Source organism: Diabrotica undecimpunctata, chromosome 4 (genome assembly GCF_040954645.1).
Source record: "Diabrotica undecimpunctata isolate CICGRU chromosome 4, icDiaUnde3, whole genome shotgun sequence".
Lineage (NCBI taxonomy): Eukaryota > Metazoa > Arthropoda > Insecta > Coleoptera > Chrysomelidae > Diabrotica > Diabrotica undecimpunctata.
Window position 1 is genome coordinate 28286503 of NC_092806.1, and position 19005 is coordinate 28305507.

The window sequence follows — 19005 nt, forward strand, 5'->3', positions numbered from 1 at the left end:
TACAAGCTAGAAACAAGCTACAGAGTGTAGTAAATAATATTAGTATTTTTATTACTTACTTAGTTAAAAAGTATGTAGCCGCTATGGATGAAAAATATTGACTTCCTCCTTGACAATTACCTTATAAAATAGCAGGGTTCATATATGTTATAAAGGAACATTCGAAACTGATACATACCATCGATTAACAAATAAAAAAAGGCAAAAAGTTGGACCAGATAATATTCCTGGAGAAGTGTGGATAGCTTTAGGAGAGACAGGAATAAGTTGGTTAACAAGTTTAATAGAATTGAAAATGAAGAAGTCATATCTTAGTATCTGTGTACACAAAATACTTACAACAAAATCGATGGAAAAATATTCTTGAAAAAGCGTATGATCGACTATCCGACAGGTTCTGTGATGGGCCCTGAATCAGAAAGCAGTCCCTGGTGAGAATGTGAAGATTGTGACAGATCTGTATAAGGGAGTAACAACTAGTGTTAAGGCAGTTGTAGAAGAGACTAATAAATCTCATATATTCTTCTTCTTCCTGCTTTTTCTGTATAAGTATAAATGACCGTTCATTCTTTAGGTTATTCCTCTACATTTTTTTACTATCACATTCTCTGTTATTAAATTTATGTGTTCGTTTAATTCAGGCTTCTTTTTCTTGTTCTACCCGTTTATTAATTTGATCTTGCATATGTGCCTTACATTTTCATTTTGTACTCTATCTCTTAATTTTTATTTGTTATTCTAGGAATTAGTTTCATTTATGTTATTTCTAATATTATTTGTAATATGTTGTAATATGTTCGTATCAGATCGAGTTGCAGCAATGTATGACATTAGTGGTCTAAAAATTCTAGCAGCGGTCATCTCCTCATTTCCCGTCCTGTTCTGAACCTTCTAATCTTGGGGCTCTAAAATACGGAAACTATCCTAGAAGGTTGCAAGATATTGTGTTTTTTTCGTTTCTGGTATTTTAACTACAGTGTAAATACAACTAGTAGCAACTTCTTCTTCTTTTTTTATATAGACATGACTCTGTCTGTTTTTCAATGTGCCTCCAGTAAGTTGCCGTTCCATCGTTTTCGTGGTCTTCCTACTGATCGTCTTTCTATTGGGGAACCGTCTTTTGCCGTCTTTACTACTCTAGTTGTTGTCATTTGGCTAATATTATCATTCCATTCTACTCTTCTATTTATTACTAAGTTCTTGATGTTCTCCACCTTGCATCTACGTCATATTTCTGTACTTCTAGCTCTGTCCCATAGTGTCTTACCATCAGTTTTTTCATCTTTGCTGTTTCTAACATCCTTTTTGTTCTCTCTGTGTCAGGTCTTGTTTCTGCCGCGAATGACATTATTGGTCTGATGACTGTTTTGTAAATTCTGCCTTTCGTTTCTTTTCCGATATTTTTTTCCCGATATTTCTCCATATTGTTTCATTCAGGCAGCCTGCGGCTCTGTTTGCTCTATTTACTTGATCTTCCACTTCAGTTTCGAGCTTTCCGTAGCTAGATAATGAGATGCCTAGATATTTAAACTCCATCATTTGTTCTATTATCTGACCTTTCAGCTCCAATTTACATCTTAGTAAAGTTGCTGTTGTAACCAAGCATTTTGTCTTTTTTAGGGAAATTAACATGTTAAATTTTCAGGCGGTTATATTAAATCGGTGCAGCATACGTTTTAAATCATCTTCACTTTGAGAGAGTATTCCGTCGTCTGCATAGCAGATTATTTTAAGTTGTTTTTCTCCCATTTGGTATCCTTTTTTAGTTCTTACTTTTTTTATTATTTCATCCATAATCAGGTTGAACAATAGAGGACTCAGGGAATCTCCCTGTCTTATCCCATTGCCAGCTTCAATAGGGTCATTTAGTTCTTCTTCTACTTTTACTTTTATTGTGTTGTTTTGGTAGATATTTTCGATTGTTTTGATTATTCCTAGAGGTATTTCTCTTACGTACAGTAAGTGGATAACGTCTTTTAATTTCACCCAGTCAAATACCTTATTAATGTCCACGAAACATAGATATGCCGGTTTGTTGTATTATAACGATTTCTCTTGCAATTGCCTCATTATAAATATAGCGTTGGTGCATGATCTTCCCGACCTAAAACCTTATTGTTCTAATGCTAGTGTTATAGTTTCATTAAGTTTATTTGTTATCACTTTGGTTGTTATTTTTTGGGTCCGATTTGTCTCCCATTTTGAAGAGATGTATGAGAGGAATGCTTGATCTCCATTCTTGAGGAATTCTGTTTTGATCTATTATTTTTTGGATTAGTTTTAATAGTTGTTTGGTCAGATCTGGTCCCCCGTCCTTCGTTCGTTCGGCATTCTGTCCTCTCCTGGTGATTTTCTATATTTTAATTTCCTTAATGTTTCCTTTATCTTTTCTTCCTCAATATTTATTTCTTCGTTTGTCGTCACCTCTGGTGTTGGTGGTTCATTATCGTCACCTTTAGCAAATAGGGATCGAAAGTAGTGTACCCATGTTTCCTTCTGAATGTGTTTCGTTTTTATTAGTTCGTTCGTATCTTTTTTTTTGTCCTCTGATCATTCTCCATATTTATTTTTGTGTTCCGTAGAAGTCGTGTTCAAACTGTTTTGAGAAGCTCTGCCAGTGTTCTCTTTTTATTTGTCCAACTAAAGTATTCGTTTAATTTCTGATTCGTTTATAGTGGTTGTATGCCTGTTGTGTTTTTTGTGTTCTGTATTGTAAAAAGGCTTTTTTCTTTTCTTAACATTTTGTCTTCACTTCTTCTCTAAACCATGGTAATTTCTTTTTTTATATGTTAGTGTTCGTTACTTTCCTCTCTCCAAATAATTCTGTTGCTTCATTAATTATGTTATTTTTGAGTTTTCCCAGCTTTCCTCGATGTTATCGTTTTCTAATATTTTATTGCCAACGATCTTTTCTGATATTCTTTTCCTATATAAGTATTCCGTGGATTCCGTATTTAGTCCTTTGAGTTTGATTTTTGTTTGTGTTAATGCCGCTCTCTTGGGTGGGAAGTATTTCAGGATGATTCTTATTTTACATAATACTAGACTATGGTCGCTACCTACATCTGCTGAGTTGAGGCATCTTACGTCGATTATTTTCGATGGATATATATCTCTGTTGGTTATAACATAATCTATCATAGATCTTTGTCCACAGGTGTTATTAAATGTATATTTGTGTTGGTGTTTGTGGTCAAAAAATGCGTTGTTTATTCTTAGTTCGTTATTCGTGCTCCATATCATCAGTGCTCCATTTTCGTTTTTGACATCCTCGTTATGTATTTGCTTAATTCCGGGTATTACTTGTTTGAGGCTTGTTATTTTCTGGGCCGTATACTCCGATGATGTTCAGGTCTTCCTTCTCCATTTTTATCTTTATCTTGGGGTTTTTATAACACTACCTGGGGTGATTGCGGGGTGGATTGAGTAGCTCTGCGGTTCCCAAGCCCGGATAAAATGTGGAGGATCATTGTCAAGGTTAGCAACCTACCAATCGTAAAAACAAATATTGCTTAAAGAAACAATGTAGGTACATCTAGTAGCAACTGTAGGTTGAAATTTATAAAATGCACATCACTGTGAGCGGTGTAATTACCGAAAAGAATAATAACTTCTTAAAAATAGTTTACAACGTTATGTACATAGCTTGTAATCTAATGGCTGAAGGCTGAATTGACATTGACAGCATTTGGTCACAATATTCTACGTCATCGGATGGCGGTGATGCTAGATATTATTTGTGTTACATCCTCCCCCTTTGGATCAGACGTAGAGCATGTCTGATACAAAACAAAATAACTAAAATTAGCGAGGGCTTAGAACAGACCTCGAGCATTATACATGAGTATCTTAATAGCGTTGAGGAGGACGTTTTGAACGTCTGGCTATCTATCTGAATAAAACAATCACTCTTTGTATGCAAAGAGGTATTTCTCAGGTCGCTGGATGTGGCTGAAGGTACTGTGAGCGGTACAACAATTACCGAAAAGAACAATAACTTATTAAAAATAGGTTACAACAACGTTATATCCATAGCTTTCAATTTTATGGCAGAAGGCTGAATTGACATTGACAGCATCTGGTCACACCATCCTACGTTATCGAGTGGCGGTGATGCCAGATATTATTTGTGTTACAATATTGAATCAGGGCTCAGTGCTTAATCCTTATTTATTCTTATTAGTGTTGAATCAGATAACAAGAAAACTGCAAGGTGGTGCTTAATGTATGCTAATAATGCAGTATTAGACAGAAATACTGAAAGGAATTTAGAGCAAAGGCCGAAACTTTGTGAAAAGTAAGAGTTTTAATAATCTAGGATACCTATGCCAAAGTAATGGGGAAATAGATGGGCAAGCATGCAGTAGAATTACAGCAGGATGAATGGAATGAAAAGTGGCGAGCGGTGTGTTGTATTACAAAGATTCCAATGAAACTGAAAGGAAAAGTCTATAAAACTGCCATAAGACCATTTATCATGTACGGCACTGAATGTTGGGTAGTTAAAAATAATGGATAGCAACGAATGCATGTGGCTTACGTGGAAGAGTAAGGTGACAAAAATGAAAAAAAAAACAATATGTCGTTATTAGGGGAAGTTTAGAGGCGGCGTTAACTGAAGGGAAAATGAAAGAGCATGGGTTAAGATGATTAGTGAATGTTTAACGCCGAGGTGATAATCACCCAAAATGAATAATCTCCAATTTGTAAGTTACTGGAAGAAGTAGGAGAGGAAGACAAAGAAGTTAACCCTTTTTCTAAAAATAAACTAGAAAACAAGACCTAATCGGAGACGCTTAAGCAAGATATATCTGTGAGGGGGGTTAATATTAAGTTACAGATGTCACTTCCTTAAAGCAAATCAAGTTAAACTTTGTGCTGGAATTTTACATTATACCAATTATATATCATCGATTACTTTGAGTAGTTATAAATAATTAATGAATGCTAGGTTGTTATTTACAACATATGAAGAAATACTTGATACTCGTATTATTATATTAATACGGATTTCTCATTTTCGTCTTTTATTTCAAATATTGATTTTTCCATGTTATTGAATATGTTTTTTTTAAACTTATGAAATCAAATTAATTGTATGAAACTATTAATACTATCACTAGCGCACCTAGAATTTATCTCTGGGGGGAGCGGTTTTTGGTTGGTCACCGAAATTTTTTTTATGATGTTCCCTCCGTTTTGAGTCCTTAAAATGTGTGAGTAACAGTGTCGGAATAGGGTCCTGGGGGGGGGGGAGGGGTTAACCATCAAACCTCCCCCTGGGTGCGCCACTGAATACTATAATATTGTCACATGACCTACGTTTTATAGATTTTATGTATTGATAAATTAATTTATTGAAGCATTGAACAAAACTGGTACTAATAACCTATCTATTTATTATAGCTTCTTTTGCGCTTTTCATGTTGACTGTCATCCACTTCAACGGGCCTCACAGCCGCCCCCACATGGAAGACTCCGAGGAAACGACGTACGGAGTCATTAGCAACACCGGGTGTAAGGGAGTAAAAGACTTATTACCTGCTAGAGTGTTTACAACTTCTTGGTCTCTAGATTTAGGTTGGGGAGGAGTTACGTTGTGTGTCATGTCTTCTGTATTTTGGATACTGTTGTCGAAATTATTGAGAAATAATCCTATCTTCAGCATGACAAATTAAGCAATAAATTACCATAAATATTGGTGAAAGGGTTGTAAAAACTTGCTTTTATATTAAAAGTTTATTTTTATTGTTTAATTAATTTAAAAATTATGAAATCTTTCCACATTTATTATATAGTAAAACATTTATTGTATTTAGATGCTTTGTATGCATGCACTTATTTACATGCAATCATTTAAAACCACTCGTTTTAGTTTGTTTAGAGCTACATCGCATAGCATATTATATTGCTATTACTTGAACAAAAACTGCATAGACTGGTAAATGTTACCAATCATGAATAGTATAAAAACTATAACAAGACGACACATCGAAACTGTAGTACACAAAATACAACTTGATAAAGGTCGTAAAAGATGTACAGTACCAAGAGATGTCAAATATTTGAGACGGCAGTGTATTCTTAATTAACTGTATAGTTAATGCCTTTGCAGAGGCAGAAATATTATCGGACCGGAGAGGCAGAGTTTACCATCCCTTTTTATTAACCCTCTAAAAGAGTTGATAGTTGAATGGCTCTTTTTTTTGTTCTGCCGACACTGAACCATAATATTTTTTCTTTCAGCTAATTTACAAGAAACGAATTGTTTTAGATTACAGAATCACCATAAAATAGCTTAATAAATTAAATAATAGTTTAGTAAAGCTGTTAATTGTTCTTCTTTTTTATGTAAGTTTTGGTTATTCTGAAAATTGGTGAAAATCTGTCCCGTATAAGTATAAGATTTTGAAGGACATTCAAAAATACACATTCAGATTCGTATACGAAATTTTTCATTCAAGTTAACTCATATACGAAAAAAATCGATTAAATTAGAGAGTACGACACCTGGACGGATGGAACAATCGAATAATATCTAGTTTCTACTGGAATCAGACAGTTGACATTAGCAATAAAGGTCAGATATAGGACGAAGGAGTTATATGCTTCTTTTTCTTGGTTATCATCACAGCTATCCGTACCTTATTGGCGGGTGTTCTGAAAAGATCTACTGAGCTGCAACTATACCACTCCCTTAGGCTTCTTAGCCAGGAAATTCTTCGTCTTTCTATGGATCTTTTACCCTTGATTTTACCTTGCATTATGAGCCTTAATATCTCATATTTCGCACCTCTGGTGATGTGGCCTAAATATTCCAGCTTTCTTGTTTTGATGTGCTTTATGACCTCGCAATACTTTTGTAGTCTTCTTAACACTTCTGCGTTTGTAACTGGTTGGGTCCATGGTATTTTCAAAATCCTTCTATAGCACCACATCTCAAATGATTCCACCTTCTTTATATTATCAACTTTTAGTGTCCAGCTTTCCATTCCATACAACAAAGTCGAGAACACGTAGCATCTTAAGGTTCTTATCCTCAGCTCCAGAGGAAGGTCTCGATTAACAAACATTGTTTTCATTTTTATAAATGTTTGTCTTGCAATTTCAATACGTGTTCTTATTTCTCTACCTTGGTCATTGTTTTCATTTACCCAGGTTTCCAGATATTTGTAGTTATTCACTCTTTCTACTTGTTTTCCCTGGATATCTAGCCTTCCTATGGTATGTTGCTTAGAAATAATCATGCACTTGGTTTTCTTGTAGTAGTCCATATTTTATACCGACTTGATGTAATCTATTTACTAGGCGTTGCAGTGCTTCTAGACTGTTTGCAAAAACAGCGGTGTCGTCTACGAATCTTATGTTGTTCAAGAATTTTTCGTTTATTGATATACCCTGTTATTCCTCTGATATTGATTCCTTAAAAATAGCTTCGCTGTACAGATTGAATAACAATGGGGACAGCACGCTACCCTGTCTAACACCTCTTTTGATTTATATAGTTTCTGTATCGACATTTTCGATTCTAACCTTTGCTTTTTGATTCCAGTATAGATTGACAATAACCCGTATATCTCGACTATCCACATTCTTTCCTTTTAACAGTAACGAGCTTCTGATGTCGTACTCTATCAAAAGCTTGATAATCTATGAAGCAGACATAGAGATCCTGGTTCATATCTAGTCGTCTTTGGGCGAGAACGTTAAAAGTGAACAGAACCTCTCTCGTTCCTGGTCCTCCTCTGAATCCAAACTGGGTGTCATCTATATCTTCTTCTATTTTTTTTTGTATTGTCTTCCATGTATTATTTTGGGAAATATCTTAAGAGTATGGCTTATTAAGAAAATTGTTCTGTACTGGGAGCATTCTCTTGATGTACTGACTTTGGTAGTGTTATAAACGTAGACAGCAACCAATTTTCGGGTATTACTCCTGTTGTATATACTTTGTTGAACAGATCTAATTAGCTCAGTGGGTATCTGATCTAGGCCTACTGATTTTGCGGGCTTTGCATTTTTAATTGCCTGCTATAATTCGCACATTATTATTTTCGGTCCTGTTTGTTCCTGTGGTTTCATTATGTTTTCTTGACAAAATCTTAGTTTATCTTTGATGTCTGCAATGAGTTTACCATTATCATCTTTGAGTAGCAAGTTATATGCAGAAAAGACTTTTGGAGAAGCTGTGGAAGTATAATTGCCAACGGAGTATGTGCTGATGAGGCAGATAAATAAGAATACAACTATGGAAACGTGATTGACTTAGTCGAGTATACAGAAGATGTGGTGTACTTTGGGAGCATCTAATTTTGCGCACAATCTTATCTTTATGATCGATTTCACTGTGATGGAGACAGCATTAGTTCAAAGTCACGCAAAGCTCATTGAGATTAATTTAACAGTAAATACTGATGGTTTTTACGCAACATCTTTGGAGCACATATTTGACCTTAACGTCGACTTTATTGGTTACGATAATTTTGTGTAACAATTGATAACATCCTAGCTCATGCAGCAAGATATCTAGATTGCAGTTCTAGACTGACCAGCAAATATTCGTGACGCAAATCCCATAGAACATCTATCTATGGAACAAACTGAAAAGAAACATATAAGCAAGAAATCCGGTTCCAACTAATTAAGACTTGTTGCACAGGAGAAGTAGAATAAAATTCGGCAAGAATTCTTCAAAGATAATTTATAGCGTTCTAGGAAACTGCAGGCTGCTATTATTAGGAGGAATGTTTCAAAACTTCATTCACCTTCGAAATACGCATGCCCAAAAAAATGGATTCTAAAAGCATTAAATATTTTAATTTCATACTAACGACTGTTGGAAGAAAAAAAATACCTACCGCAACTATTGTATTAATTCAAAAACTAGTTTGACTCTATCTTGATATGAGAATGCACTACAGACAATTAAATATTTACCTACAGTAATATTGGATTTCATAGTTTCGTTCGTAGATTGAAATCAACAGATGAGTGAGTCAGGTTCATAAAATTTTGTAAGGCCAATAGAACTACAGGAGCAAATACTAAATATTAGTGTATGTTAAATTGTAATGTATAAAATTTTAGACAAAAACAAGCGATTCTAATAATTTGCCCAAGAATTTGTTTAAATCTGGCTTTTGTATAACCGTTCCACCAATATTTATTGTATAAAAAGTATGTATATGAGATCTATTTTGTTTCAATGTTTTAGTTGCAGAACACCTCTGCATTAAAGTAAAAAAACAAATTATAAAATATTCATCAGTGTATTTTAGTTCAAAAAGATAGCAGTTTAGCACCCGAATTAACACCATCATCTCATTTTATGCCCCACTTAGAATTTACTTATTCATTTATAAATCTTTTATAAGCGTATCTTTTTCTCCCATTTATGACATATGTTTATATGATAACAATACAGACTACCTCTAGCATACGGATGCCTTACTTTTTCTCTTATTTTCATCTGAAATGAAATCAGAGACTTCCACTGCCAGAGTCAGAATTATCAATTATTTGTCTTCCGGGTTCGCATCATGCTTTTATTTGACGATCCGTATGTGGATTTATCACAAAGATGAAAGTATCTTCGAGATGAATCTACAAACTAGTCACTAGTTGACCAAACAAGAGTCAGTGCAAATAGGAAGAGTAATAAAATTCTTCATTGTATGCTACTTCCGTTGTAATAATTGTACTCGTTAATTAGTAATGCTCGTCTTCCTCTGTTTCATTTACATATTTTATTACAAGGTGTATCTGTTATTTATGTTCAAATAATGAAAGTTTTGCATAAAAATATAGTAAATCAAAAACATAATGTACATTAAAATTATTTCATAACATCTTCTTGTGCAGTAAAAGAGGCAGAAATCCTTTAAATTTAGAAACGAACAGAAAAATCTAATACAGATACTACCATACTATAATTATCGAATGTACAGAATGATCACAAAGTCTATTTATACACACAGAAAAGAATAATGACACAAAAACAACACCCACAATGTTTAAACAAAAATATATTTAAAATAGCGAAAATTTAGTTATGATAGAAGTTATGAAAGTAATGAGTTTGACGTTTTGATTTATGAAAGTAATGAGTTTGACGTTTTGATCGTTTATTTAAAAATAGTTCACTAAAAAATTGATAAATCTCTAGATGTACCCGTCTGTACCGAGTGATCCAATAAGCCGATCTCTCGGCCATATATCAGAAACTATTCATGTTATAACTTTAGGAGAAAAAATTCCTTAGTAAAAGTGGCCAAGAGAAATCGCTGGAAATAACTTTCAAGTTTCTGGGTTAACCGCTAGGGGGCGTAACTTGTTAATTGTCATAGGTAGAGGGTACTTTAAAAGAGAAAAAATTAAAATTTGTTTTTCTTCAAAAGGTTTAATGGGATTACCTATTTATTGTAAATTATAATAGAACTGGATTAAATTCGTAACAAAATGGCGCAAACCGCATGTTAATAGCTTTTGTCGAACTCGAGATATGAATAAAAACGCATATACATAAGTAAGTATAGTATTGACTCACCCTGTATTATAAATTAAATTAAAAAATAATTGGTATAATTGGGCATATTTCACAAAATACTGGTTTTCAAATTTTTCTTCACAGATTACACCCCCTAGCGGTTAAAAAAGAAACTTTAAAGTTATTTCCAGCGATTTCTCTTGGCCACTTTTACTAAGGAATTTTTTCTCCTAAAGTTATAACATGAATAGTTTCTGATATATAGCTGAGAGATCGGCTTATTGGACCACCCGGTACCGTTGTGTCGAGTCAAAAACTAACTCCATTGGCCTACAAAAGCAAGTAACGCTTTTAAAGAAGAATCTATAAAATGTACATTTAAAAATATTATATGAAATATTATATGAAGGTTTTCTGACTGTTTATACTGCGCTGACCAATGTACTCTTTAGTGTATACAGCTGGCCTCTGAAATTGTTGTTAAATCTATTTTTTTTTGTTACAATTTAACTAGTAATAATGATTATTAAGTTGTTTTAACATTTATATTATATTAATGATAATTTGTTAATTGTTGAGAACGTTTATATTAAACTAAGTAAAAAATAAAACCGATATACAGGTAATTAATAATACTCTTATAGCTCAGACGAGATTTGTTCATAAGATTGTAATGAACTTAGATTTAGGTAGAAATATTTCTAAAAAGATATTAATATCTGTGTTAATTGTTGAGAACGTTTATATTAAACTAAGTAGAAAATAAAACCGATATACAGGTAGTAATATTTTCTGATAGCTCAGACGAAATTTGTTCATTAAAGGTTGTAGTGAACTTTTCTTATCTGATTTATAACTTTCTTTCTGATTTATAACTAAAATTTCGATATGTACCAACTGAAAAATTATTGCAAAATCAGGAAAAATTGTAGAACAAAAATCAACGATACAGACCCCTATTGTTTAACCTTTTATCCTGAATATATTGAAAAGTGTCCTATCTACCACAAAAATGGATAAAAGTAAAATTGTTCGCAATAAAATTTCCTATCAAAATCTCTCTCCCTTTCTTTCTATCTCCCTCCCTTGTCATTACCTTATTACTGAAGATCGTGATTTCCCTATATAGAGTCAACTAGATGCTTTCATTGATTAGTTTCTATCTTCAGCTGCACTGTTTAGCAGAAGGAACAACTAGTAGAATGCAGACTTTGGTCAGTCCAATAAGTCGGTGATCGTCAATTTGCTCTCCGTTTTTTATGTAACAGAATATGGATTTAAATAGACCAGTAACTTGGTTCTGTATTCCACATAGCGGTGCAGAAGAAGGAGATGATCTGTATTCTTTTGTCACTTAACGATTTCAGTAATTCTCCTTGATAACATATTTTACTTCCGATAGCAGTACTGTGGTTCTTTGGGATAGTTAGTTGTTGTTGGTAATATTTTCAAATGGAACCTTGTCGTTTTTGTATAGACCTTCACAGTAGTTCCTCCACTTTTCTAGTATTTTATCAATGTCGGTTTGTATATTGTCTTGTTCATATGTGACGGCCCACGTTTGAGGTTGGAACTCTTTGGTAGGGAGTTTTTCAGGAAGACTTTTTCTTCGATTTCCGAATATATTTGAGCGATAAAATCTTTATCGTTACGCACTGAGGCTAATTCCTTTCGAAAGTATTCTGCATTAATCGCCCGTACCAGATCTAATTTTCATATGTTTTTTCCTGTGATGAATTATACTCCAAGTCTCGTCAGTGAGCCATAGATTAGTTTTTTGTCAATATGGTATAATCTTCTGTAGTTTTAATTATTTTGTCCTTGTATTTTGTTTTCACATCTAATAGATCTGATAAATAAAAGTTTTTCTTTTAGGTATTTTCGAAAGTCTTCGATCTTTGACAGGTTTAGGATGCTAATTCTTTGTGAGTGTTTCCCATATTTACTTAGTCTGTTGGTGATAACTTTCAGTCTGAACTAGGGTACGTTTTGCAATGGATGGCTGATGATTTTCAGCTTGAAGTTTTAGTTAAGGAAAGTGTTGGTAATTGTTAGATTGTATTGCGCACCGAAATCTAGACTATGGTTTCCCGTTTTGTTTTTTTATTCTAGTCCAAAATTTCCAATAACCTTTTCGTCTTTCCTACTTTGATATTAAAATCCCTCAGGATGCTGACTAGATGTGGGTTTGGGATGGAGTTAATGTGTTCTTCTACATGTCTATAGTATCTGACATATTCATCTTGCGCAACTAAATGTTCCACGTTTCTACTATTTGACTTTTTCACAGATTTAGCTTTGGTTTGCTTTCAGTCGTAAACATTCTGAACGTGCCTAATTCATCACAGCCGACAGACTATTTTAAACCATCCGACTCGGGAACGAGATGTTTGAGATTGCCCCGCAACCTTATATCTCGCTACACTGGTAATACAGAGATAATACGAAAAAGAAAAGAAAATAGTGATCCGTCTACCCTCGGAAAGCTAAGGTCCAGGTTAGGACGTATTTCACTATTTTGAATTATACTGTAAAAACCGTGCAACACTAATCAAACATCCTGTAATTCGTCTATTATACCAGTTATACTAGTATACCAGTTTGTTCCAGAAAATCTTTCGATTTCCCTTCGATCTTCCCCTTTGGCGTACCCTCAGGCATCAGCTGAGGGTACGCCAAAAGCAATAATTGTTTAATCTTCTTGTAAAGTGCTTATCTTCTAGAGATGTTGGCGACCACATCGACCCATCTTATTCTATGCACAGCAGCTCAAATTAGATCAGTTCACGTTAGACCAGTTGATTTCCTAAGATTGGCCAGCCAGGATATACGCCTGCATCCGCGTTCAATGACGTCTAAAACATTGTAGATTTTTAACTCTTCTTCTATTTCGTCAAGGGACCTTTTCTATATGAAATAAATCTTACGAAATTACCTAACTTTTTTACTTTATTCAGTAATAGCGTGGATGTAGGTAAGAAGTTCCTTAAACAACCTGTTAAAAATCACCCCATAGAAAAAAGAATGGGAACTGAAATTCATAAATAAAAATTGCCTTGAACAAAGCCTGTTAAAGATAATGTGTAAAGATAATAAATACTCTTTTAACATGCCTATTTATTAATTACTGCTCGATTTTTTGTATTCTGTATATTTTTGTAGTAAAGTTTACGAATAAAATTGACTTTTATTTAATAAATTTATAAACGGACTTACCTTTAATACTAGGAATAAAATTCAATACCTCAAATGTATTAACAAAGATAAAAAACAATGTGAAAAGCGGAATTTGTGCAAAATGAAGGAGAAGAATTTCTAAATCTGTAGTTGATCAGACGGTGGAATTTACTCTATTTTAATACAGCTTCGTTGGTAAGTTGGTATGCATCGCTGTCTAGGGCATTTGACGCATTCTATCAGATCTCAGACTCCTCTAGGCAATTGATGGTATCAGTCTTCAGAGTTCAGGCCTCGGTAGCATGTAACAAAATTGACCAAATATAGGATTTGATCATTCTTTGCATCTGCAGATCTCGACTTCTTTAGGCGAGGCAATGAAGCAATAAACCTACCAAATTTTTGCAATAAGATGGATCTCAATGAAATATTTTGTTTGCAAAATTGCATTATTGAACAAGGAAAATGCTTTTTCCAAAGTGCATTTCAAAGTGATAAAAAATTATAAATTTGTAAATCGTTAATAATTGACGTAAATGAGTTCAATATTACTACTCAGGGATTAACCACGGTTTAATTTGGCATTTTTTACATCTAGTGGTACATTTAGTCTTCTACTATTTAGAGTTTCTGTACACAATGTTTGTCTCTCTAATAGCTGTAAGGCTACATCGTAAGAATTGTCCATATGTAAACAATATCCTGCACTCATTTTCTCGTTCATCAACTTCATAACTACTTTGGTAGTATGTTCTTTCCCACCTTCATCGTCGAATGAACCAGTGTAAACAGAAAATTTTTGGATAATACCATTTATTTCCGTTAGTGAGTAAAATTTGGTCCGGTACTTGTGGCGCTTATTTTTTATGCACTGGCGAAAAACTAATCTACCACGCCCTAGTACCATTGATTGATCTAATGATAAATATCTACCAGGGTAATAAATTTGTTGCATTTTAGTATTGAAGTAATCTATAACTTTACGTATCTTGAATAGTCTATCCGTAGGTTGTGGGTCATTACGTCTAGAATTTGTGGAAAAGTGCAGACATCGAAAAATTAAAAAGAATCTATCTCGGCTCATATTTGCAGAAAAGATTGGGATATTAAATAGTGGATCGGTTTTCCTATAGTCTTGAATGTGGTTCAGAGGAATAGTACCCATGTGGATGATCAATGTAAAAAAGATTTTTATTTCCTCACGTGTTACATACTTTCACCGGGTAATTCTTGAGTGCTCTGCAGTTCCGTGAGATAGAAAAACCTCCGTGGCGTAAATATTCGTTTCTTCTGTGATAAAATCATGAAAGCTATCATCTGGCAATAAATTAAAATATTCTATAGGTCTATCTCCTATTGGTATCTCTAGTAGTTCTTGATGTCTTACATAAGTGTTGGAGTGTTTGAAGGATTTTTTGACCAAGTAGAAGGGTTTTAGTATTTTGTGGTGATATATATATTACTGAGAATCAATATTTACACCTTGAACTGAAATATCTGTCACAATTTCAATGTTATACCTTCCCATCAACCGTTCGATTTCTCCTACATCATCCAGTACTTCATTTTCGTCGTCGGATCCGTACCAGCCATTTGTTATTTTCTCGACACCTACTGAGAAAGTTACATCGTTGAGGTCGTCGTCAGAATCATATAACTTGTGTTCTATCTCTTCCAGCGTAAATGGATTTGATAATTTATATTTCTTACCGTTTGTAACAAGTTTTGGCCGAGACGGCCCTGGAATTGCTTCATCCATAATATGAATCTAAACTGACGTTATAAAAACACTTTTATATATTAAAACTACGTACTCAATAGAAAGATAACGTGTTTCAGTCAAACAAATACTAACCTTTAAAACAAATGTTGTGCACATGACGCCTAAAGCCGCCATGCGCTTCTGACTGTAGTAACTAGTAATGGTATGACGTTTTTAGGCATCATCAACATTGAAAGGGTTAATCACTTCGAAATGCACATTTTCATTTTCACATCATCATTTTGGTTCAAAAAATTTCCTTAGACTCATATGAATCGAATGCAAAAAATTTCATTGAGATCCATCTAATGTCGTATAATAAAATAGACTCAGTGAATGCTGTAAAAAGTATCCTAAACATGAATACTTTCGTTTATGATATTGTTATGATACCTACGAAGTGATTTGCCTATTTTAGGTGACAAGAAAATTTTATTTTAAATTTTTGAGGCAAAATAACATTTACTTAATATTTTAGTAAAATGCCAATTAAGTGTCTTGTTTGGGGCCGCAGCTAAACATCAGGTAAGTAATTTTTGAAATGTATATTATTTTAAAAATAATAGGCTATATGATGGGTTATATGTGGTTATTAATAGTCAGTCAAGGCGTTTTGTTTATTTAATAAATAAATTATTATATATTATACTGATTAACAATTTCAATTAAATCTTGTTTTTTGTTATTAAAATCATTTAAATATAATTTTTCTAACAAGATTTTTTTTTCATAGATTTTCTTTTGACAATGAAAAATAAACTGAAGTGCTTTAGAGCACGCCACTGTTTTAGATTCTAACTCGATGGTTTATATTTATGGCAAGGAACATAGAGTTTTCGTTCACAATGATGACAGTCGTTACGTTGCCAAATTTAATTTAATTTATTTAATCACAAACACATGGCAGCGCTGTAGCAGACCAGTTAATTATTGTCAATTTTGACAAACATGTCATTTTGCTAATTACAATTACTAATACAATTTTCTTTCACAAAATATGTATAAACTCAACACATTTTATAATAAAAACATTCACACAAAGAATGTTTATAGATAAATAGAATGACGTATAAATATAAATTTTAGATTCAATCAGTTTAGAGTAAGCATAAATATATCATTTATTTGTATGTAGAAAAATTTTATTGTATATCTTCTTCAAGAAAGTTAAATCAAAATGCCATGTACAAAATGTAGATCAGATTTTAATTTATTTAATTGGAAAATAAAGTGCGGAGAGTGCGAAGATAAATATTGCAATAAATGTCTGAAGAGAAGAGAAGGGTAAGTAACAAGAGTATAACATAACCTTGTAATTATTTGTACTGTATATACTACACAAGAATGTATCCTAGAAAGGAGATAAATTTTAGTGGTTCTATAGCAGTTTTTGGATATAGTGTACTTAGTCCTCTTTCTTTTTAAAGTAAACAGCTTAAAAAACTATTGTGTAAATAATGGCACTCCCATCAATTATTCATGTCACCCAGTTCTGTTATTTTATATACAGGAAATCAGTCTACATTTATGTGTATGTTTAGTTTTATGCTTGTTTAGTTTTAATGTGTCCTTACAAATTCTTGTCCTGGATGTCTGTTTACCATTTCTTAATTTTCTGATTTTTGAGGAAATTTTACTAATGTGAAAAATATGAGTCATTCTCAAACAACAGATCAAACTATTATTTATTTATTTACTAATATAATTTGTACACATTACATTTCTATGTATTAGTCAAAAGTGATCTCAATTTGGCTTGAATATATTAAATCTTCTAATCGTGATTCATGGCTGCAAAGGATGTCCCTCATTTTTACAAACACTGATAGAGCTTGTTCTATTTAAAATGTTAATTTCTACAATTTGATCCCAGCTCTCATTGATATTATTGTTGAGATATATGAGTTCTCCAGTCTGCTCAGTACTGGATGCTTAAATACTTTCATCCTTTATGTAATTTTATTTGCCAGCTATCATATATTTAGATTTCTTAACATCAAGTATTATTCCATACTGATCACAGGTCTGGCTTATTTTATTCACTACATTTTGAGAGTTATCACTTCAGTTAGCAATTATGTATTGTTGGCATATCTAATGTTGTTCACAGTTTTGGAAACCTAATAGTCATTTGGGGTCAGAAGAAACAAGGGTTAATCATGGGAGGCTGATTAGGCTAGGAAAGATTAAAGCCATTTCACTCAAGATGAGTTGAAAAAGAGTAAATGATCCACTAGGTGTGTTTTATAAGCCTATGTGTATTAATACACTTTGTGTTCCTGCTCATACCTTGGAATGTTGACTACAAGTCGTATGGCTCATCTAGCATACCCAACCATTGGATGATGGTGGGTGCACATCATTTCACAATGTAGAAACCCCTACATCTCAAATTCATGGGTGACACATTCTGTGATCACTAGGTGGTGTGAAAATAGGATTTAATAGCAAAGTCCTTCACACAATGATTCATTATATATGAAGGGACAGGCTATATAAGGAACATCACCAAGACCTATTGCCTTTACATCATCTCTATAAAAGATATTAAAAAAATGTAAAAACAGAATTAGTAATGTCAGATAAGAGGTCAAATATCAAATTAGCAGACTGAAAACATAGTAGTTGGATTTGTAACAAAAAAAAAAAAATGTAAGAAATACATATATTTGTCAACCCAAGTAGCTACATTAAATGAAAATTAGTTGTTGCGACAAAATTATCATATAGAACAAGATCAATACACTACAGATACTTTATTTTAAAACACAGGATGGAAAAACACTAACTTGGGTAGACATTTGATCTCAAACTATGTACTAGATAAAGATCAAATTTAATTGTTTGTGATTGAGAATACTTAGAAAGAAAAGGTTGATTAGATAGATAGATAGTAAAATAAATGTCATATTTTATACACTCAATACAATTTATATAGTTGTGGTGCACATGATTTTTACAGCTTCTTATACTGTTCTTTAACATGCTTGATATAACAATCATGGTGTTCACTTTATGCTTTCCCTTCCCTGATATCATCATCTTTATCTTCACTCTATCTACTGCTGTTCGGAAAAGATCTATTGAACTATACTCCAGCCAAAAAAAAAATAATGAAATGAGTCAATGAGTTATACATGTGATCTCAAAGTTATTCTATAATTTAGCTGTCTGTATAGGTTTTACCAAGAAGGGTGTCAGTAGCAGAAAATTTATTTTTTATTTAACATATGGCTATGACTCAGTTGTGATCAGAATCCGCATTTGCTCCTCTTCTGGTGCAGACATTTATTATATTTGATTGGTGTCTTGAGTTTACAATAGAATGATCATCCATATTTACTGTAAGCCTGTCTGGTGATTTCCAGGTGTTTTAAATGATCATTTCTATCAGTCTTGACCTCTTTTAATGATTGATTTAATATTCCAGCATGCTGATCGCAATTTAAATTTAATTTTCGTATTCATTTTCCTTGATAAGGTTGTCTTTAAATGTTTCTGTCCCGTATCCAAGTCTTCGATCAGTACAAGTTTATATATAGTGTATTTGCTACATGGTCCCCTTTTGTCTGTACATCTA

The 19005-nt window shown here is 33.1% G+C and overlaps 1 protein-coding gene across 1 annotated transcript in view; it reads left to right on the forward strand.

Annotated features, from left to right (window-relative positions):
• The first annotated feature begins 16371 nt into the window (after positions 1 to 16371).
• The window catches only part of LOC140439371 (E3 ubiquitin-protein ligase RNF34-like), a 41045-nt gene continuing 38411 nt past the window's right edge, over positions 16372 to 19005 (forward strand). Inside the window, exon 1 of the mRNA XM_072529228.1 lies at positions 16372 to 16709. Within this exon, the coding sequence (XP_072385329.1) occupies positions 16603 to 16709 (107 nt within the window). The 5' untranslated portion in view covers positions 16372 to 16602. The remainder of the gene's footprint in view (positions 16710 to 19005) is intronic.